The 23,952-nt window shown below is 39.2% G+C and overlaps 1 protein-coding gene across 1 annotated transcript; it reads left to right on the top strand.

Moving 5' to 3' along the window:
- Nucleotides 1–10,690: 10,690 nt before the first annotated feature.
- On the top strand, nucleotides 10,691–11,322 carry LOC121986637 (DEAD-box ATP-dependent RNA helicase 27-like). The gene is made up of 4 exons (XM_042540591.1): nucleotides 10,691–10,742; nucleotides 10,841–10,882; nucleotides 10,959–11,030; nucleotides 11,113–11,322. Exons 1-4 carry the CDS (start codon nucleotides 10,713–10,715, stop codon nucleotides 11,320–11,322), a joined length of 354 nt encoding a protein of 117 aa, XP_042396525.1. The 5' UTR covers nucleotides 10,691–10,712.
- Nucleotides 11,323–23,952: the final 12,630 nt, after the last annotated feature.

Raw genomic sequence — 23,952 nt, forward strand, 5'->3', positions numbered from 1 at the left:
TAATCCCTTTACTAAGGCTTTGGCACAGAGAAATCATGATGGTCACACTAGGCCATTGGGCTTTAGAGCCTACATTGATTAACACTAGTGCTAGTGGGAGATTGTTAGTTAAAGCCCTAGAGTCAATCATATGATGATTGTTGTATAGACTCGATGTATCATATTCCTATATATTTATAAAGACATTTTCTTTATGGTTATTATACTTACTTGTATTGGTGCCAAATAACTAAGTATAATAGCGTCCTTGAGTAGAAGGTTCTTATCTATATCAATCGATTGGTTGAATCGATAGTGAGATGATATAGAGAATACTACTCTTAATCATTCCTAGTCAAGTATTAACATTCAGGGACAATGTTAATGCGATAAGACTAGCATGTAGGTCAACTCGATGACACTACAAAAAAATAAACTTTTAGAAGCGGTTTTATGACACCTATGGCAGTGATTTTCAACCGCTGCTAAATCTATTACACTGGTTAAAAACCATTGCAGATGTTGGCGACGCTAAAGCCAACAGATGCAGTAAAGTTGACCGGTGGTTCATGACTAAGAGCCGATTCTCATGGGTACCTATAGAAGCGGTTAATGGCCGATCCTGATTCATACCTATAGAAGCAGTTAATGACCGATGGGTGCCTATAGAAACCGTTAATGACCGTCTCTATAGAATTTTCCAATCTAGAAAGCTGCCCTTTAGAAGCGGTTATAACCGGTTCTAGAGGTCTAGTTATAGGAACGGTTAAAACAGCTACTATTATTGAATTATCAATTTTACAAAAGAAAATCCTATTTTCTATGTACCTGTAGAATTCCAAATCAAATGCTCAAATTAAATCAATTGACAATATTCATATTTCATTTCACAAACTTAATTTATTTCCATAACACATAAATATACATTGGATTACCAAATCAACACATATAATTTGTATTTCATTTCAAAATATTCATAACATTTAACTCCACACTATAACACAAACACAATAGTTTCTTCAATCTCCAAAATATATACAACCTTCAATAACAAGTTTTCTCCACCAAAAAAGCATCAAAAGACATGTTCTCCAAACAACAAAAGGCATGTGCTCCAAATGACAAAAGACATTTGCTTTAAGCGACAAAAGACATTTGCTTCAACCTTCAATAACAACCTTCAATAGAACCACCAAATTATATTCTATCAACATATTTCAATATATAATGAAAAAAATATTTAACAAAAACTTGTACAAAATTAAAAAGGTGCTCCCCACCTACAACACCAGCCCACAACTTACACAATAAAAGGAAATGAACCCCATCAAAGAAAATAGCATGCTCTGAGTTTAACCAATATAATTGAAACAACTTAACTGATTATTGAAAGCTATGAAATTGTCAACTAGATAAGAAACGCTGAAGAAATAGCGGAATTGTGGAACTTGTATGATCACACTTCAATGGTACAAGATTCTATTCTCAAAACATCAAAATCTAAGTAGATGGCTGTTATGTTGTCCTCTGTTCTCAAGGTTCTAGCTTCATTCAACACAATATTGTAAGAGACAAGTTAAACAAGAAGACAAGTAATTTTGTTGATCTTACCAAATTCGAAAAAAAGTCACTGTCAATTGCAATTAATTTCGAGGACGTGAATGTGGACATGACATCCTTACTTGTAGAGGAAATTGAAAATTGTACTAGTACTTAAAAAGTATATAATATTGATAAACTAATTAATAGGTTCATACCTTTACAGAAAGCTTTTCTTCAACATATTTGCAAGCCTCTCTCATTGCAAGCTATCAAGAGATATTGAGAAACATTAATTGGCAGTTTCAGAAAAGGAATTAGTTATCAGAAGAGAAAATAAAATGAATTAATTATTAGATAGATGTAGATCAGGTAGTACATGTACAATCAATTCTTAAGGGTTGAGGTTGTGATAAGTTTGACTTGCTCTTCATATATATACTTTTCAATCAATCAGATTATTGAAATGTAAGATTCAGAGGAACAAACATGCAAGAATAGTATACAAAAACTCATATGCCTAGGATTATGAATTAACTTATTTTAAACATCAATTTAAAAAATATAAAGTCATAAATACTCTAATAAGAACATCTGTAATTAAAAAAACCAACCTCTCTAGTTATTCTCTGATTCTGGTGATGGGGACTCATGTGTCTCTGTGCATGATTCCCTTTCTTTTTGTTTGCATTTTCTCTATTGACTTTTGAAGTTTTCTGGTACAAAAATTTATAATGAAATTATAACATTTATAAACTTATGTCAAAAATAATTCATGCTAGTTATACTTCAGTAGACTTCCAATAGTTACATAAAACTTCCCAAATTTGAGGTGTCAATCCATAAGGAATGGGTTGTCTTACAACAAGCTCTTCTAGTGGAGTATTTGAATCATAAGATGTAGCTTTCACTTCAGTCCTCCACCGTCTCCATGCGGCCCTCATCATTTGCATTATAACTCTTCTATGGTGACTGGGGATATAGAAACGTGCCTATAAACATAAAATGAAGTATGTTCATGCTTTAAATTTAAAATTGAAGCTAAACACTTGTAAACTTACGGTAACAAGTTTCCATACATCATTCAAGCGATTTGTCGGCATTTTTCTCCAATCTAAAAAGTGTAGGGGCAACACAAGTCCATTCTGTGCAATAGTCCCAATAAAATTTGCAAGCGTTGGTTGTAGATCACCGTAAGGTTGTCCCCTTTTATTGAATTCAACTACGAGCACATGATCGGGATGTAATGCATGAATATCTCTCATGATAGTCTTGCCACGTTTTCTTTGCTGACTTTGGGATGAAGACATGACCTCATTTTCAACTGAAAAAAATAATTTGCACTTAGTGTTGCAAAAATAATTTACTGTTCATATCCAAAAATATTTTTCACCTTGCTCATTAACCTCCTCATTTTGTATCTCCAATGGTGAATGAGATGTTGTGTATTTTGATTCATTTTCATCATCAACTCCTCTGTTAGTTGATTTTTCTCTCCTAGATCATCTTTGACTATTTTGGATTAGCTTTCGCATTCTTTAGTTTGCCATTTTCGAAATTACCTACATAACACAATATAGAAATATGAATGAACTTTGAAGTGTACAACGAGAATTGCATTCATAATTTTATTTGTGAACATGATAACATGACAAATTAAGTTGCACCTCTGCCGGAAGTAAACAGGTAAGATGAATGAACTAAAACTAATTAAAGGAGTAGAAGAGATCAATTTATGCGATGAAGAAACTGACACTCATGAGATCATGCGATCTTCCTTGATCAATCCAAGAAAAATGAAATATATAATATTAAAAAAATCTAACTAATACAAATTATACCACTATCTATGATAATTACATACCAATTTTTCTCTTTGACTCTTCTTTTCAACCTTCACGGATATATCAAGAGGTACACCTTGCATAATATCACGTTCTATCTTTTTCCTCCGTACAAACCTACCAATATGTAAATGAATAAAGTAATAAGTACAAAGTGATATCATGTTTCTACAGGAACTATCATGCAACGCAAGGATAGATGTTTTTTTTAATTTTTTTTTTGTAGAAATAAGGAAATGAATACTTAAGACAAAAAGAAAAAATTTATATCCAAATACAACTATGTCCTAATATTTGATACATTCAAATGATTAGTGGTATAATTCCTTGCAAATTACAAATACTCTTCAATATCTTTCGTGCAATATCATAGTTACAATCATACAAGTAAATAATTAATTTTTTTCTTGTGATTGAGTAAAGCAAAGTGAGAAAAAATATAATGTATTTGGAAAAAGAATATTACTTCTCAGTTAAATTAGAGTCTCCGAAAGGATTAGAATCGTTAGAATATCCAACCTCGTTTGCTTTGAGTTTCTTAGCGACCTTCAGAGCCTAAAAGAAGCAACCAACAATTTACCCAACCGAAAACATCCACAAACCCTAATAAACGTCCACAAAAGAAATTTAGACAATACCTTCTTCTGCGCCTTCTTCACCATGTAATCCATGATTTCTTCCTCTTTTATATCCCGCATAATCCTCTTACCTCGGTCTTCCTCACAGCGGCGGCTGCGTCGATAACTTCGGTCATGGCACCGGGAAGATCTTCGGTCGCCCATGCTCACATCGGAACGGGAAGATCTCCGGTCGCCCATGCTCACAGCGGAATGGTCTTCCTCACAATGGTGGCTGCGTCGATAGATTCGATCTCACAGTGGAACGACAAGGAGGAGAAAAGGAGGGATCAAGATGTGAGGAGCCGCTCTTTAAACAAGGTGAATTTGAGACCTAGCTCCGGATAAATTTTTATAAATAGAAATAAATACGGAACAGATTACAAAGAAAATCTAAAACGATATAATTTTTTGTCAAAAATTTTATATAAAATTTAATAAAAAAACTTAAAATGGAAAGAAATCTGTTTTAAATGAATATAAATTAGAGATAATTTTTTATGGAAATAAAATTTATTTCAAATTTATGTAAATAAAAAATAAATTTGTTATCGAATTAATTGTCTATTTATAAAATATAATATTTATAAAAATAAAGATAAAAATTAAAATGAATTTACAACAAAACTATAAATAAATTTTAATAAATAAAAATAAAGAAGTTATGGGTTGATCTTGGAGAGTTGCTTCATCACATATTCTCTCCTAAATGCCTTTGACAATGCAAAGAAGTTATCAACCTTATGGTCATCCTTGAGAATGTACTCCTCGATCCATAATTTCTTGTTGAGAAAAATAAGAAAGTTCCATTAACTCATCATATATCCTCATTTTTCTATCACTGTTCTTAGTTTGTTTCTTGAAGTAGGTGGAAATTCCCTTCATCTCCTCATTCACCTCTGTAATAACAGTGACGTACTTGCTAATCTCTCATACCAAGTCACCTATAACCTCATCAGACTTCCTTTTTTTCTTTCTAATGGTTGCCTTGTTGTTTGATGGAAAAACTGAATCTTGAGTCTCCATCTTAGATTTATTTGTTCCCTCTCTGACATATTCTTCATCTTTGTGAAATTCAGCATGTTCATTTATTTCACACTCAAATGTGCCAGTTTCTTTATCGAATAAATGGATCTCTTCTACTGCACCAACTCTTGCACCATTAACATATAAAAACATTGTCACCATACGAAAATTAAACCAAGAAATTACCTCGAGAAACAAAATCAAAGGCGATTTATGATGTAGATGTCGAAGGATGATGCAAGGGTGAAATTAATCTGATGGGTCGCTAGAATAGAGAGGATTGCTGAAACATAGATGGTCGATAGAAAAGAGAAGGTCGTTGGAACAAAGAGGGTCCCCTAAATAGAAAGGTTTGCTGGAATTGTGAAAATAATATGAGATGCGAGCATGTTTTTTTAATTAATCTCGTATGTACCCTTTAGAAGCGGTCGTATGTAACCTTTAGAAGCGGTTTCGAACCGCTTCTAAAACAAACTTATAGGAACGGTTCTAATAACCGGTTCTATATGTGTCCAATAGAAACAGTTTACCAACTGCTTCAAAAAAACTCAATTGAAGCGGTTCTATAACCAATTCTATTGAGTCTATTTTTACAACCGCTTCATCAACCGTTGCTAATATTTCTGTCCTAATGTCCAATTTTTTTGTAGTGTGACTTGATCTAACAAGTCATGGATATAGAGATATCAAGTTGACACATGGGTATGCATTGGAGAATGTATGCTGAATGACCCGCCATGAGAAAGTATCATGGATCGTTATATGAGTGTCATATACTTTCTCATGTGACTATTAGTATGACTATTAGTCCTTGGATCTGAAGTCACCATGGTTCCCAACATAAGGAGTTGCATACTTTGGCTTCGTCAAACGCCACCCGTAACTGGGTGGACTATAAAGGTGATTACTGGGTATGTAACAAATTATGCGGAGAGATGTGAGTGATGTAGATAGAATCTATCCTTCCTATATGACGAGAGTGACATCATTATTCTTGATAGAGTGAGATCACTAAGTGCATGATCATGCTCAAATGAGTCAATATGAGATATTGAGCTCATTTGATTAGAGTGAGTCTACTTGGAGTTCAAGATATAGATTCACTACAAGAAAAACCCTCATAGACATCGGTGGAACAACAACGGTTTTAAGCAAAAACCGATGTCTTTGAGTATTTTACACCAGTTTTTCCAAAAACCGATGTCTATGAGCGCAGATTTCGCTCATAGACATCGATTTTTTAGCCGATGTCTATCAGCGTCTTTTTTCGTTAATAGACACCAATTTTAACAGTGGTTTTTAAAACCCAATGTCTATAATAAATAAAATAATTTAATTTTTCCACCAATACTTAGCCAAAATTTACAACACTTCACTCTTCCCTCCAAACCTAAACCTTCCTCTTCCTAGATCGCGTCGTCCTTCCCCTTCCTAGATCAACACCCCTTCCTCTCCCGATCAAGATCAACACACGACTCCCTCCCTTGTGAGGTATGTAGAATGCCCCGCTTTCCCAAACGACCACATCCATATACTCTTTCCCCTTCTCTTCTCCTCTCCCTTCCGTCTTTGCCCTCTTGCGGGTTTGCTCCATCTCTTAGGGTTTCTTCTCCTCATGCTTTCTGGTTTCTCCATTGATTTGTCGGCGGCCTTTTCCCTAGAAATCGTCTTGATTCCGTTGCTGTTTTCGCTGCTGGTGCTCGGTTTTGGCTCCTCGGGGCTGCTCCTTCGTCGTCTGCACTCATGGCGGCTCTCGTCAAACGCGGAGGTGATCCCTCATTGATCCTTGTATGCTTAGCTTGTTTCTAAGTGTTTTCTTGGAGGAAATCGGTCGGCTCTGGGCTAGATCTGTTGGGATTTTTAGTTGGTGCGGGAAGCATCCGAAGATCGAACTCGTGTTTTGATAATGGCAAAAGATTCAAAGTTAAGGTGTTTTGTCTTCTAACAAGTCTACTTGAGGATTTCAGGAAAGTCCTAGCTGCGGTTAGGCAAAGAGAAAAACCCTAGGGGGTGGTAACCCTAGGTCATAGGGGGTGGTAACCCTATGCGGAAAGTCTTGGCAGGTCGATGACTTCAGGCAAAAGTCCTAGGGGGTGGTAACCCTAGGTGAAAAAGTCCTGGTGTCGCGAACCAGGTGGAAGACTGGATTAGCCGAGAAGCGGATGTCCAGCAGAAAGTCCGGAAGCGTCGAGTGCTGAGCAAAAGTCCAGTCGATCTGGAGGATCGTACTGGCAACAGGTAAATCTCCTGAGTGGAGTAGGTGAGGACGCGTTCCCCGTAGAGGGAACAATAGGAGTCGGGTCGACCTAGGGTTTCCGGTAGGAAACCCGAAGTCAGACTCGGACAGTCCGGAGACTGTCAATACTTCCTTTACCATAATGATTGTATTATGTGCTAACTTTGTGCTGCAAGGTAGTGTTTGGGATTAACTTATCTTGTAGGTGCAAAGGAGCAACCTAAAGCCTCGGATGAACAGTGTCCGAGGCGCCTTCATGGAGCTTGGAGGCGCCTCGGGTGCAAGGCTAGAGCTGGTTGCGAAAAGCTGTTCAAGGCGCCTTGATGAACAGTGGAAGGCGCCTTGAACATATGAAGGCGCCCTATGAACAGTGGAAGGCGCCTTGAATCTGTGATAAGATTCGACCAGTTCGCTCCTTATCTCCGCGGCTGACTCGGCCTATTCAAGGCGCCTTGGGTAGCATTCAAGGCGCCTTGAACACTATTTATAAAGGGGGTTCGACCAGCAGCTTGGATCAACGCATTCCAAGTCTTCCTTCTGCATTCAGCTGCTAACGAACTCATCTCGAAGTGCTGCAACTTGACGCCGACAACCCAAACCTTCAATTTAGAGTTTCCTATTGTCGGTATAATTTATTTATTGCATTTCTTGTAAATCATCTTTTATAAATTTACGATATTATAGTTGTTGCCCACTAGAAGCGATCAAGGATCGCGGGCCTTCGAGTAGGAGTCGCCTCAGGCTCCGAATGAAGTAAATCCTCCGTGTTCTTCTGTGTGTATTTCTCTATTTCATTTCTGCTGCACTAACTTCTTAACGACGTTTTAATTACTCCGTTAGTTTTACGATTCAAAAATCGAACGATTTAGCCACGAGCGCTATTCACCCCCCCCCCCCCAATCTAGCGCGGTCTCGATCCAACATTTTTGAGTTCCTTGTTGGAATTTCTTCGCGCTGGTTGTTTTGATGGCTAGACTTTCTTTTGAGGGGCTTAAATCTTGTTAATTTAAGGTGATGGTGTAGATCTATTAATATTTTTTAGTATTTACTTTTATTCTTGGTTTTGACTTCGCTTCTCAGGTCAGAGGTACAAATCTTTGATTGGTTTTGCTTCTGCTTCATTTTTTTTGGAGGGACAATTAGGGACCTTCAAGGGGACGCAAAGGCAAAGCAACCCTCCAAAATAAAATTTCTTCTATCTTTTGCACAGAGTGCCAGGGTACTAGTGTGGCCATCCAAGGAGAAGAGCTTGAAAAACCAACAATTCCCTTATCTGAGGTTCACAATCAGTTGAACTGCTTCTTGTATAATTTCTGTTTGTTACCTTCCCTTCTTGTGATGGTTTGCTGTTCTTTTTATGATCTCTCTAGATGTTCCTATATAAACTGAAAGCAATCAAAGCTAACAAGGCATGGATGAAGCATCCTGAAATTCTTCAGAAATGCTCCACTGGACTTCATTTCCCATCTGAGCGTGTTAGCAATTGTGAGGTTAGTAGTTCATTTACTGGTATATTCCCATTGAAAACCAACACGCTTCATCTTAATATTATGTACATTTTTTTTTAAATCATGAATAGGAAAATGTGAAGCCTCTAAAGCTGCTGCATTTCTTTCGGGTTGATGGGTAAGAGAAAGCTCAATATACACCAGACTCGGTGAATCAATTCACTTGTAAATATCGTTAAATCCCTTGTACTAGTTTCCTGTAATTTGGTTAGCTAGTAGAAATTAGGTAGTAACAATCCTCTGTAACAATAATTGTTCACATAATATAATTCTTAACAATATTAGGGTCCCTAATATAATTTGCAGAGAGAACTTGAAATACTATACTTGATTACCTTACAAATTTCACTGATATTTTCTCTATATTTTGGTCATTCTATCAGTATTCCTAATCTAAATCAGGTTGTATTTATACACTTTGCTATTACACTTTACTATCTGTATCAAGGTCTTGGTCAATTATCCCATCAATTTAATGGTTATTAATATTGAGGTAAAGTGTGGTAAAGGATTCTACTTGGGTGAGGAATTGACATGTCTTATCTATATAAACGGTGGTTTTCTTTTTCAATTTTATTTGTGCAATTATGTGACATTTGTTTTTATTTGGCAATTTGTCATAGTATTTGTTCTGAAGTATGTGAAGATCAAATGTTATTTGTTACTTCTTCCATTGATATTCTGATTTTCTTTTGATGCCTTGGAGTTGGATAAATATTATTCCTTTAGCTTTGATTTTGTTTAATTTTTACCAAGATTGTAGTTATATCCAAGAGGTCAAGGAATATGCAGGCCAAGGTTCTAGGTGCTCTCTAGCCCACATTTTGCACCTCCTTTGAGCTGGAGCATTGTTTTTTTTTTTGGAAGAATTCATGTTCCTTTTCAATCTCATGTTTAATGAACCTTTCAATAAATTAGTCTTAATGTATTCGGATCACAGAATGTGAATTCACATCTATTGATTATGTGGAAGTTTAATTATAATCATGCCTCCTCCATGCTGCTTAGATTTATGAGGTTTAAGAATGAAGGAAGAATCTTTCATTTTATTCTTTTGAAAATTTATTATGTTAATATAAGTAGAATCTTTTTGAAGATAGTGTGAATAAATTATTTTATATATTCCAAGAAAAATCATAATAATCTACTATACACCATGCATCACTATATTTAGCTTCTTTCAAATCAGTTGTCGTATAACAGATTATTTCAAATTTGCAGATCAAAGAAGCTGAGCAAATAAGTAAAATTATGGTAGATGGTTTATTTTTGTAAAGCATTTGATCCCATGTATCTAAATTATTGGCTTATTCTTGTTTTCAGTGTTTTGGTTCCTGGTCATTTATGTTTTGATAAATTATGCAATTATATGGAATGATAGCAGAAAAAGTAGTGAGGAACTGATTTAAACAATACCTTAACCGTTGACTATTGGATTGAGGAATTGTTCTTTCTTTTAGCACACAGAACTCTGATATTGCATTTTTAGGCAGCAGAGTTTTTTGAAAATCTCATTTATCATTGTTCTATTGAAATTTGTTTTTGGAAATTAAATGTAACTAAGCACAGCACAACATGCTAGCCATATTGAGAAAGATACTAGAATGGCAAAGTGGAGGTGACTGGATGTAGTTTGAAGTGGTTGTATACTGAAATTGTATATCTTTCCATTGAATGCCCTCAGTACTCATTGAGTTCCTTTTACTAAATGATCTGTTGTTTCTTTTATTTTTTACTTTAATGAGGTCTACTTATGTTCTCCAACTAGTTGCGTGTTTCATCTTATCGCATATCCATGCTAATGATTATTTGCTAGCATGTTTAATCCTAACCACGAGATCAATAATTATTTTCATATGTTCCTTTGTTTGACATTGAGATACTAATTTTGGGTGTTGGTGCACCAAATGTAGTTTCTTATAATCGATGAAGCCGAATATTGGAGGCTAACTTTGAGGAAGACATGGAGCAAATATTTAAGCGGCTGCCAAAGGTATGCTATTTAGTTCCCTTCGGTTTATAGTTATTACAGGAGTGTTGCAAAGTCGGCATCATGTTTTATAATTATCACATTCACTCCCTAATACGCAGACAAGGCAAACTGCTCTATTTACAGCTACCCAAACTAAGCAGGTTTCTATTTCTTTCTAACTACTATCCATAATCATTTTGGTTTTCATTTTCTTTAACTTATAAAAAAAAATTGCAGGTTGAGGATTTTGCAAACTTGTCATTTAAGGAAAAGCCTGTATATGTAGGTGTTGATGATGGAAGGTCGAAGGTAATCTCCAGATTTATTTTATCATTGTTTTTACTCGGTTGTTTCGTCAATAGCAAGGTTGACACGAATTCATCTTTCTCAGGTGACCGTCGAAGGGTTGCAGCAGGGCTATTGTGTCGTGCCTAGCAATAAAAGGTTTCTGGTCTTGTATGCTTTTCTTAAGAGGAACCTTTCGAAGAAGATAATGGTCTTCTTCTCCTCATGCAATTCGGTCAAGTACCATTCTGAGCTTCTCAGATACATTCATGTCGATTGTCTCGATATCCATGGAAAGCAGAAGCAGCAGAAATGAACTAGAACATTCTTTGAGTTCTACAAAGCCGAAAAGGGTATATACTGCTCTGCACTGATGTTGCTGCTCGTGGACTTGATATTCCTGCTGTGGTAAGTTAAACTTTTCTTTTATATTCATGCATTGTCTAATCTTAATGCCACATCTTGTTGATTGGCCATAGGACTGGATTGGCCAATATGATCCTCCTGATGAACCAAAGGTGCGAGTTTAACCAAATGGCATGGTACCTTTTAAGATGCCTTATAACAAATTATTTTGTTTTTTTTTATTCAGGTAAGAGAACTGGAGAATCAATTAAATGGTGAGAGGACAACCAAGAAGGATGTTGCAAAGTTCCCAAAGCCTCCAGTGGCTCCTTTAAGATGGAAGCCTCCTTTACAAAGAATCACCAATCAGTTGTCACCCGCAGGAAGAATAGTTATGTGTAATTTGTGGATACTGACTTGATGTGCACAATATCTATTATCTTTTTATGTTGTAAGAAGAATATTTATGTATTGGTTATATAGATATAGACTTGGTGTGTTTAGATACATCGGTGCATTTTTATTTGTGATTTTCTTAGTGAATTAATAATATTAAGTTAATTTTATGATTTGCTTGGTGATAATAATGGTTTTTCACTATTTTGGAAATCGAATTTGTGTCGTTAAACAATACTGATATTATATCGGTTTTCCACCACTGCAAAACTGGTGTCATTAACTAATATTACATCGGTCGTATACCGCTGCCAAAACTGGTGTTATTAACATATAATATTACATCGGTTTTACACCCGATGTCGTTAAGTGATACTACACCGGTTTTAACCCGATGTCTAAAATGGCAGACCTTTTACATCGCCTTCATAGACATCGGTCGAAAATGTAATAGACATCGGTGGAAAACCGATGTCTATGAGGGTTTTTGTTGTAGTGATTGATTAGAGGATGACACGGTCTATGTCTCAAATTGATCAATCTAGATGTCAAGGATAGAAGGACATTGTCACATATTGTGAGAGTCACAATTAGTAGTCACAAGATGATGTTGGATCTCAACATTCATGTAACATGGGTAGTAATGATGTGTTGCTAGATACCGCTTATTACTTATGTTTCTAAATGGGTTTAGGAACATTGCCAACGTTACAAGAACCTATAGAGTCACACACAAAGGGCAATTAGATGGAGAATAGGTTCATAAGATGAACTAAGAGGATTAAGTTCATGTGATGAACCAAATTGGATTAAGAGTAATCCAAATTAGACTAATTGAGTTGGACTCAATTTGATTCATGTTTCCAATGAGTCTAATTAGATTATGATTCATTGAGTCAATTTAATTCAATGAATATAGATTCAATAAATTAAATTGGTTCGAATCAAATGGTTAGATTTGATCAACCATGGGAGATAAGAGGTCAAGTTTGACTTGATTTGAGAAGGGAAGATGAAGGGTCAAGTTTGACTTGACCAAATGTCATCTCATTGTGACATGGCATGGGGTCGGCCAATGATGGTGTTCCACATCATCAAGGCTTCTTTACTTGGTCAAGATTGACTTGACCAAGTTCCACCTCATGAGAGAGACCAAGAGCCATTACTCTTGGTATCCCATGGAGGTTTAAAACCCTCTAAATGTGGCCTGCCACATAATGGTGCTTGAATAGCATTGTGTGCTCATTCAATCTATCTTCTTCCTTCCTCTCTTCTTCTCTTCTCTCCCTCTCCTCCTTGGCCGAGACTCCTTGGGGTGCTAGCACACTCTAAGGTTTCCTCTCCATCTCTTGTTCGTGTGGATACTTCTAGAGGTGTGTACACTTGAACACACTTGAGATCCGAAGAACCTTGGATGAGCGGGATTTGCAAAGGGCTTCGCTTCAATGGTATACTCCTTAACATGTAGATCTAAAGTAGATCTAGAGTAGAAAAACTAAGTACATGAAAATTTTTATCTTTGCACGGATCTAGTGGCTAAGAACTTCGGAGTTTCCGCAACATAAAAAGCGGTTTTTACGGCTCGAAAGTTCTAATAGATTGTACTCGACTCCCACCTCGACCGGGATGACCGCCTCACCGCCGTATACGAGGTGGAACGGGGTTACACCCATGCCTTCCTTAGGGGTCGTTCAGATTGCCCATTACATGCCGGGGAGCTCGTCCACCCAACTCCCTCCGATGTGGTCGAGCCGAACTCGCAAAATTCACAAGATCTCCCGATTGGCGATTTTAGCTTGCCCACTGCTCTAGGGGTTCACTACGGAGGTGAAGGCCTGTTGGATGCCATATTCCTCACACCACTCTCTGAGTTTCCATCCGGTGAACTGTCTACCATTGTCTAAGATGAGTCGACGTGGAATGACGAACCGATAGATGATATGCTGCCAGATGAACTTTTGGACCATCTGCTCGATTATTTTGGCCAGCGACTCGGCTTCGGCCCACTTGGAGAAATAGTCCACCGCGACGAGCAAGAACTTTCGCTGCCCGATCGCCACGGGGAAGGGTCCCACCATATCCATGCCCCATTGGTCGAACAGGCACGACACAGTGGAGGCCTTCATCTCTTCGGTCAGCCGGTGGGAAAGGTGGTGATACTTCTGGCAGGATAGACAGTTGGCTATTGTCCGAGCGGCATCTTCTTGTAGAGTCGGTCAGAAGTACCCGGCCAGCAGGATCTTCCTTGCTAGCGACCGACCGCCAGGATGCCCTCCACAGGAGCCTTAGTGTACTTCTTACAGTATATAGTCAGCATCCTCTGATCCGACGCATTTAAGCAATGGCCTGGAGAGGCCTTCTTGTAGAGCTGGACCCCGACTAAGGTGAAGTGACTGACCCTTCTTCTCAATAAGTGAGCTCCCTCCCGATCGGAAGACGTAGCTCCCGATCGTAGAAACTCTATTATGGTCGTTCTCCAATCGCTGGGGAAAGTGAGCCCCTCCATCAGATCGACGTGTGCCACCAAGGATACTTGCTTGATCGGTTGAGTAATGACGATCGGCAAGAGTGAGCTCACCAATTTGTCCAGCTCGTCCGCTGCTTGGTTCTCCACTCGGGGGATCTTTGGGATGATTACCTCCTGAAAGCTTGCTTTCAGCTTTTTGAAGGCTTCGGTGTACAACTTGAGCCACGTGTTACTGATCTCGAATGCTCCAACCAGCTACTGAGTAGCTAATTGAGAATCAGAGTGGATAAGAACTTTGCCCGTGCCGACGTGCCGAGCGGCTTGTAAGCCGGCTATAAGAGCCTCGTACTCGGCTTCATTGTTAGTTGCCCGGTACTCTAGCCGAACGGACAACTGCACCCGCTCTTCTTGTGGGGAGATAAGCAGTATGCCGATCCCACTACCTTACCGGGTAGACGACCCATCCACATATATTTTCCATACTGAGTCAGGCTCGGGGTTTTGCACCTCCGTGACAAAGTCGGCTAAGGCCTGCGCTTTGATGGCCGTTCGGGGATGATATTGGATATCAAACTTGCTGAGTTTCATTGTCCATTTGATCAGCTAGCCGGATGCCTCTGGGTTAAGTAGGACTCTTCCCAAAGGGTTGTTGGTCATCACCACGATAGTGTGAGCGAGGAAATAAGGGCGAAGCCTCTAAACGGCGAGTACCAAGGCAAATGCGAGCTTCTCAAGACCGGTGTAGTGAGATTCAACATCCTTTAATATATGACTCAAGAAGTACACTGACTGTTCTTCACCATTCTGCCGAACCAGCGCCGAGCCGACAGCGTGCTCGGCCAAAGACAGATAAATCTGAAGCGGTTCACTGGCAGTAGGCTTAGCTAGTATAGGTAGTGAGTTCATATATACTTTGAGTTCCTCAAAGGCCCGGTCACACTCCTCGTCCCACTGAAACTTGGTGGCTCGATGCAGAATTTTGAAGAAGGGAAGACTCCAGTCGGACGACTTGGAGATGAATCGTGACAATGCTATTATCTGCCCAGTGAGGCGTTGCGCTTCCTTCAAGTTTCTTAGTGGTGGCATATCTTGGAGTGCTTTTACCTTGCTAGGGTTTGCCTCAATGCCCCATTCGATGACGATATACCGTAGGAAGCACCCACTTTTAGTGCCGAACAAACACTTCTAAGGATTTAACTTTATTCCATACGTCTGAAGGGTCTGGTAGGTCTCCTTGATGTCTGCACAGAGATTGACGGCTCGAAGGGATTTAATTAATATGTCATCAACATATACCTCCATGTTGCGGCCGATCTGCCGTCGGAAAACTTTGTTCATCAGCCGCTAGTAGGTGGCTCCCGCATTCTTCAAGCCGAACGACATTACGTTGTAACAGTACGTACCGTCGGCATCCGGGTCGGTCGACCCATTATACTCTCCGATCGCCTAGGGAGCGTAGTGTTTCGACAGCGGATCTTGCAGAATGACCTCTGAGAATTGTCAGTTGATCCGCTCGGGTGATGAATTGACTAGGGGCACTTTGCCTTTTCTTTCGTCCCAAGCAGGGGCCTCATCTGAGGAACCCCTATCCTAGTTGGCCTGAGCAATCTCTGAGGGCGTTTCAAATAACACCTGGTGAAATGGAATGGGCGTTGGCGGAACTTCTCCAGGAGTGCCGGTCGGCATCTTGTTTTGCCCCCATATGGAGAGTTGCTCTGGCCGGTCTTCATGCGCCGCTTGACCTCCCGAGGCCAATGTTGCTTGCTGTGCGAGCCGATCGGCCAACTCCTTTTGTTGCTGCTGCTCGACTAATTTCGCCGCTCGTACTTGAATGAGTGCATCGAGCTCTTTTGGAGTGAGCGTCACGGTGTGGAGACGTCCTGCTTCCTCCATTTTCTCCGCTCAGATTCAGGTACGTTCCCACAGACGACGCCAAATTTGATCCTGTCCGAGAGCGAGTAGACAGACGCTGGATAGACGACGATCACATTTACTGGATGTCGACCGAAGATGGCGTGAACCTCCGACAAGATGAGCCTGCAACCACAAGTCGTTAGTGTCGAGCCAGGGAGGGTTCCCCGGTGATGGCTCTCCGACGCTCAAGCCAATCACCGACAGTAGAAGAATGAACTAGAGAAGAAAAGAGCAGCGTAACTGTAGCTACAGTGATCCAAGCATACCTCCGATGAAGCTTTGGGGCTTCTTATATAGAGCTCCCAAGAGGCTCGCACACGCTTTCTGAGGCATGCACGTTTCCCAAAGCATACCTGGAAAGGCCGTGTCAGAAAAGCATGGCTAACGCCATACCTTAACAGTCTGAGCATATCCCTGACGTGACAGTGGAAGCTTCCACCGTACGATTCTCTGCCTAACCATGCCGCTGACCATGCCGTCTATCGATGACACTGATCCCTAGGAAGATATTGCCAACTGCTCCCTTTGTTTGTTATTGGATTGAGCGGGAGAATCGCTCAGCCAGTCTGCCATCCGGGCGAAGCAACGGTCGGGCCGAGCGTCAGCTCGGCCAATGCTCTATTGGCCGGCTTCCCCCGGTGGGCGAGGGAGTGTTTGTTGGTGCAACATCCCTCAGGTCAAGGTTGACCTAGTTGACCAAGCTGAGTCTTGGTTTGAGTTTAGATGTTTGACAATAAGAAATTGATTAAAGAAGAGTCAAGTAGGTCAAGGTTGACCGGATACTTGACTGGGAAGTCCTAACTGGGATGTTAGGTAGAATGGAAGTCCTGGTGAGTGAAGCTAGGCAGATTGAAAACCCTAGTGAGTGAAGCTAGGTGAAAGTCCTGGTGAGTGAAGCCAGGCAAGGGAAAATCCAGATGGATCAAGGATAATCGGACATCTGGTGTTGGGAAGTCCAAGTAGGTCAAAGGATTGACTGGATACTTGGCACGAGAAAATCCAGATGGGTCAAAGGGATTGACCAGACATCTGGTGGAAGTCCAAGTAGGTCAAGGGAGTGACCGGATACTTGGCACGAAGATAAAAGTCCAAGTGGGTCAAAGGGATTGACCGGACACTTGGTGGGGAGTCCTAGCAGGTCAAGGGAGTGACTAGATGCTAGGCATGACGTACCAACAGGTTAAGGTTCACCGGATGTTGGTTTGGGAGGTTTGGGACTTGGTTTTGGGCAAAAACCAAGTGCTGGATCGATCAGTCGATCGATCCAAGCTCTGGATCGATCAGTGGATCGATCCAGACCTTTCCCAGTGAACAGAAAGCCTCTGGATCGATCAGTGGATCGATCCAGATGTTCCAATCGATCAGTGAATCGATTGGGACGCTGCTGCTTCGCACGATAAGCGATGGATCGATCTGTGGATCGATCCAGGCGTTTTTCCAGAGCACAGAGGCGCTCTGGATCGATCCGTGGATCGATCCAAAGCCTCCCCGATTGATTGGGAACATTCGAATCGATCGGGATCCGACCGTTGGCGTCGATAAAGGCCGTAGGCGCACGATTCCTTCGGTATCTCTTCACCGACTCATTTCAGATCTTCACCAGCTCCTCCACAGCTCTTCTCAAGCTCGAGATCGCCAGTTCTTGAAGGTTCTTGGAGGATCTTCCAAGTCAAGAGGCGGATCAAAGAAAGAAGAAGAAACTAGGGTTAGGGTTTGTGCACTCATTTTAAGCTTGTAAGCTTGTATTTCTTTACTACCCTTTCTTCTTCTTGTATTGAGTCTTGTAGGGCTTCTCCGCCCTTGGTAGTTACCATAAAGGAGAGTTTTCATTAGTGGAGGGTGTGTGTGTTGGTGTGGATCCTTGGACTAGTCACCTCTTGTGAGGTGGATACCAAGTAAACCAACCATGTTAGCGTTGTGTGATTTATTTCTGTATTTTCCGCTGCACATCTTAGAAGAAACAAGCAACGCCGAACATCGCGAAGCGCGACGAGCTATTCACCCCCCCTCTAGCTACTTTTGGTCCTAACAGTCTTGTCTGTCGAAACAAGGCTGCGTCCATTGTTCAGCCGAACAGGATGGCCGCTCGACCTTCGTGCTTCCCGGGTTGAGCTTCATGAGCATCAGAAGCTCGGTGTCTGACCGAGCTATCGAAGTGTTGGATCGGCTACCCAATCTCCTAACCGGGAAGGTAGTTCGCTCGATCGGACGCCCGCCTAACTTTGACCACTTGCCGGACGGGCCCTACCTTACCACCAGATCATACTTAGAGTTCATTGGATTCTTCACTGAAAGGTTGTTGTAGATCAAATTGGGGTAACAAAACTAAACCTGAATAGATAGTTAGTTGTGTTTATTTGTTAATCTTGGATTGATTATTTGATAATATGTTGATGATGGAGATTTGATTTCATGATATGTTGTGGTTTAGTTAACTAGTGGATTGGTTGATTTTGAGGAGTACATGATTGTATATGAATTATTAGATTGATATTGTGATTAGTGGTGATGAGTTGGATTCATACGGTTCCTTATTGGCAGTATTGAATAGATTTTAAATAAGGATTTATGGATTGGATTAATTGAGGTAAAGCAACGATTAGTGATTACTAATAATCATTACGATGGTGGGTTACCTTATCGGTTTTGGGTTTTGGGTTTAGCTAGTTGTTGCATATGTAATTAGCTAAACACTACATCATATGATTTGCAGGACTTTGATTCGAGACGAGCGTCTTGACGTGGGATTGGTTTATTACAATCGACGGTGATGAGTTATACTCGAGGTGGGTACTTATTACCTTGATTCTATAGTATTTTGACCTTAGTGCATCAACTATATTCGGATAGTTGCTGTATTTACCTTGACTCTACTCATATTTTTCCTGAGCTTGATACTTGTCCACTCAATCTTTAAGATAATCAATTTGATGTCTATACAGTCTCTCATTGCCATCCATGATATTTAGCAAATACTAGATACCATGCTTACTTTGATTGTTGTTTATTCACATACCTTATTGAGCATGCGAGCTTACTGTAGCATGTTGGATAGATAGCGCTAGAGGGGGGTGAATAGTGCTCGTGGCTATTTCATTCATTTCATAAAACTCACAGCAAAAATAAGACAAAGACAAATACAACAAAGACACCAAAGATTTTTACTTGGTTCAGAGCCTGTGGCGACTCCTACTCCAAGCCCCGCACGTAAGAGTGCTTTTGATGGGCAATCACTGATCAATCTAGAATTACAAAAGATTACAGTTGTAGTACAAGGAATTCTTTATATGAAAATAATACCGAAAGCTCTGTATGAGAAAATCTTCAAGAAGAGTCGTCGTCGGAGTTTTCTGGTCTTGTAGAGGCGTTTTCTGAGCAGCTCGAAGAAGCGGAAGTTCTTCGGTGTGTTGTTGCACGTGGCTCGGCCACTTCATGCACGCCACGTCAGCTTCCCGATAACTTTTGGGTTCCAGGCACCTGGACCGACTCCGGACGCCCGGACTAGCTCGGGGCACCCAGACTAGCTTTCTCCAGCACCTTTATTTTCTACAAAATAAAGTTAGTCCAGGCAAAAAAAATATATTTAATATAAGATTTGACAACCTCTGACTGACCGGTTCTGACTTCAGATTTCCATCCAGAAATTGTAGGTCAAACCGACACCTACTGTTCCCTCACCTGGGAATGCTTCCTCACCTACTCCTCTCAGGAGAAGTTACCTGTTGCCAGTCCGGTCCTCCAGGCCGATTGATTTTTTGCTCGGCACTCGAGGCTTCCGGTCTTCATGCTGGACGTCCGCTCCACGACCGATCCAATCTTCCACCTGGTTCGCATTACCAGGATTTCAACCTAGGGTTACCACCTCTTAGGAGTTTGCCTGAAGCTCTCCACCCACCAAGACTTTTCGCATAGGGTTACCACCCCCTAGGACCTAGGGTTACCACCCCCTAGGGTTTTCCACCTGCCTAACCGCAGCTAGGACTTTTGCCTAAGTACACTTAGGACTTTCCTGCAAACTCATTCACCCTTGTTAGATAACAAGACAACTTAACTTTGGACCCTTTGACATAATCAAAACTCAGGTTCGATCGTCGGATGCTTCCCGCACCAACAATCTCCCTCTTTTTGTTTATGACAACACGGTACAAAGTTAAGTAACACATAACAAAATAATAAAGGAATTTAAGCAATTTTAAGCATGAGCATACAATAATTTGTAAAAAATTCCTTATGCTCCCCTTTTAAATTCTTACTTAAATTTGATTTATCTCTCCCCCGTTGACATAACTCAAAAATTAATACTAAGTAGAGAGAAGGTTGTTAAAAACATATTTAAGCTTCCCCTAAAGGGCAGCACTTAGCTTCGACAGGATTTCAATAAACAATTATGTTGATAAAAACTTAGCTTTAATACTTAGTTTTATAAGAGTTTTGAAAAAGGCTTAGCTAAAAAATACTCATCTTAAAAAAGATTTTGATTAAAGCTTAATAAAAATGATAAAAACTAAGTTATTTAGCTGTTTTTTTTAATTTAATTAAAGTCTTAGCTAAATTCAAGCTTTGAAAAATACTTAGTTTTCTCAACAAAGATTTAGCTAAATTTTTAAAATAATTATTAAGTACTTAGCTTGAAGAATATTTTGTTAAAAAAACTTAGCTTTTAAAAATATTTTCTTGTAAAAATACTTAGCTAAGTAAAAAAAAAACTAAAAATACTCTATCAAATACTTAGTTTCAAAAGTAATTTATTTTTCAAAAATATTTTAAAAAAATTGAACTCCTTTTTTATAAAAAAAACTTTAACCCTTAAAAAAACTTAACTTGACTCCTTTCACTCCCCCTTGATTAATGCCTTAAAAATTTTGAGGATCCTAGAGTCCAAACATGTAAACAAAAATAAAGGTTATTTTCCTGATTTTCCATCTCACCCATTCTAGATTATCAAGCATGTTCAGCTTATGAGTACGTATGAGATGGAGTTAACTCATTTTAAAAATACCTAAAAAAATATTAAAAATATAAATTTATATTTTTAGTGAGTTTGAATTTCTAATGAGTGGACATTTAAAATTTTGAAGATTTTGAAAATATATTAAAAATTAATTAAGTTTGAAATTATAACTTGAAAATATGATTTCAAAATTAATTAAGATTATGGAAATTAAATATAATTTGAAAATTAATTATCATATGATTTGAAAATTAACTAAGATTGAGATTTTGAAAATTTAATTATTAATAATTTGAAATTTAATTATGATTTGAAAATTATAATTTTGTAAATAATAAAAAATAATTAAAATTTACTTTAATTGAAATTAATTATAATTAAAAAATAACTTAATTATGATTTAAACATTTTAAAATTAATTTTTCTTTTGAAATTAATTAAGTTAATTTAATTGAATTAATTTGGAACTACTTTGAACCTAGGTCCATCTCACCCTTTTCTAGATTTCCAATCAGGGACCCTTAGTAGTTTTGTGAGATGGTTAATCTTCAATTTATATTATCATCTAAGGATTGATTTCCATTTGAGTTAGACTCTGGTTTACAGTTAGTCAATTAAATATCTATTTCAATGATTGGCTTCCAGGCTGTGGTGAGGCACTAGACCTTCTTAGTTATGGGATCATCCACCACTTCTAGACAAAATCTTTCAGAAAAATTGGATATTTAATTTCCTTACAGTAACTCCTAGGTCGAACTTGTCAAAGTGTAAATCATGCCTAGGTCATCTATCCTAATCTAAGCATGCATATTGAAAACAGTAAAGCAAGCATCAGACAATTCTATTTTATGGTAAAAATGATCTTTTTATTGGTTCCCCCTGGATCATAGCCTCGTTAAGGTCTATCAAGGTAATGAATCTGATCCTTGGGGATCCAATATTGACCAAGTCCAACTTGATTCGTCAAGATCAACTTGGGGACTCAAGCTTGGACTATGTTTCTATTTGATCGATTTAATAGAGACAAATAAGATCTGTATTTTTTTTTTGCCTTAAATCCAAGTCCGGATCTATTATAAATGTCTCTTTCATTTCCAAAAATCAGATCAAGATTCTTGGAACCCAAGGTGAACCGTTCCAACGTGTCCTTAAGTTCTTTAACTTGAGTTTTCAAATTGGAATTTTCTTTCTCAAGTTGTTGGACTTGAGTTGAACTTTCATTTTGAACTGGCTCAGTTAAAGAACTCGAGTTAATCACTTCCTTAAGGACTGTTACTTCCTTTTGGAGTAACTTGACCCGGACATTGGATTTGAACAATTTCTTTAATAAATAAGAAACTAAATTCTATAAATTATTTACATTAGTACAACAAATTAGAGAGCTTACAGTGGGGTTAGGCCCTTCGGAAATGGATATAGATCCGTGGCTTCACTCAGACTCGGTTTCCAATTCGCTCTCGATATCTAACTCGGACTCGGTTTCAGCAATGTACGCTTGTACTGGTAGAGTGAGGAATCTTCCTTGCTCATCTCTTTCTTTGTCCGACTCATCTGGTGACTCAGACCATGTCGCCTTCAAGACCTTCCTTCTTCGTTGCTTCTGGTTCAGACACTCCGGCTTATAATGTCCCTTTTGGTTGTAGCTGTAGCATGTAACTCCAGTCTTGACCTTCATATTCGATTGAACCACCTTCTTCATTTTACACATTTTTTGAACCAGTTTTATGATCTTGGCAGTAATTTCATCGTCTTCTGAGTCCTATTCTTCTTCGCACTCGGGTTCGGTTCTGCGCTTTGCTTTTGGTTCTTGTGTTCTTCTTGTACTTACAACCAATGTAATACCTTTGTCAGCCGAGCATGAATTAATCTGTTCATGCAATTCAAATTTGAAAAAAGTTCATCTAATTTAATTAATGAAAGATCCTTAGATACCTTGTAAGCATCTACCATGGATGCCCACAAAGTATTCTCGGAAGGTCATTGAGAAGGTCTTGGATGCGTGAGTGAAGTTGGCTAGCCGTCTCTTCTTCCTGCATTCTTATGTTATACAATTTATTAAATAATAAATCACACTTACTTACCTTCATGTCGGAAGTACCCTCGTGCAGCTCGATCAGTTTTTCCCATAGCTCTTTTGCGCTTGAGAATGGTCCGACTCGGTTTAGCTCTTCTTTGGTAAGGTTGCATTGAAGGGTGCAGGTTTCTTTGGCGTTGGCCTCAACTTTCTTGATTATGCTCGTGTCCCAGTTCTCGCATGGTACTGATTTTCTCAAGCCGTCGAGTGGAAGTGTGATCCCAGTCTTGATAATCATCCATATCTCGAACTGAGTTTGGAGGTATGACTTCATTCGGCCCTTCCAGTAGCCGAAGTCTTCACTGGAGAAGAGCGTAGGGTGGGCTATGCTGTAGCCTTCTTGATGGGCCATTCTAGCAAAGACAATCTCGCACACAAGGAAAACAAAAAACTTGTTCCAAGACTTGGTCTTGGATTAGTAGTGCGGAATAAAGAAAAATAAACACGCGAACTCGAGTGGTGTTGCACCAATTTTGATCGGAAGGCGGCAATTATACTGACTCTGATTGACTCTGAAAAATTAAAAACTACCACGAAAATATTGATTGAATGGTGGTTGTACCAATTCGAAGCGACCTCGCTCTGATACCAATTATTGGATCAAAAGCACTAGAGGGGGTGAATAGCGCTCGTGGCTATTTTATCCGTTTCGGAAAACTCACAGCAGAAATAAGATAAAGACAAATAGAACAAAGACACCAAAGATTTTTACTTGATTCGGAGCTTATGGTGACTCCTACTCCAAGGCACGCATGTAAGAGTTCTTTCGTTGGACAATCACTAATCAATCTGGAATAAC

This window comes from Zingiber officinale, chromosome 5B (assembly GCF_018446385.1).
Source record: "Zingiber officinale cultivar Zhangliang chromosome 5B, Zo_v1.1, whole genome shotgun sequence".
Lineage (NCBI taxonomy): Eukaryota > Viridiplantae > Streptophyta > Magnoliopsida > Zingiberales > Zingiberaceae > Zingiber > Zingiber officinale.

Bases quoted from the DNA above. Each gene is read 5' to 3' on its own strand.
- LOC121986637 (XM_042540591.1), top strand. From the start codon at position 10,713: ATGGAGCAAATATTTAAGCGGCTGCCAAAG. The intron at 10,883-10,958 runs GTTTCTATTTCT...AAAAAATTGCAG, and splicing joins CAGCTACCCAAACTAAGCAG to GTTGAGGATTTTGCAAACTT. The intron at 11,031-11,112 runs GTAATCTCCAGA...CATCTTTCTCAG, and splicing joins TTGATGATGGAAGGTCGAAG to GTGACCGTCGAAGGGTTGCA.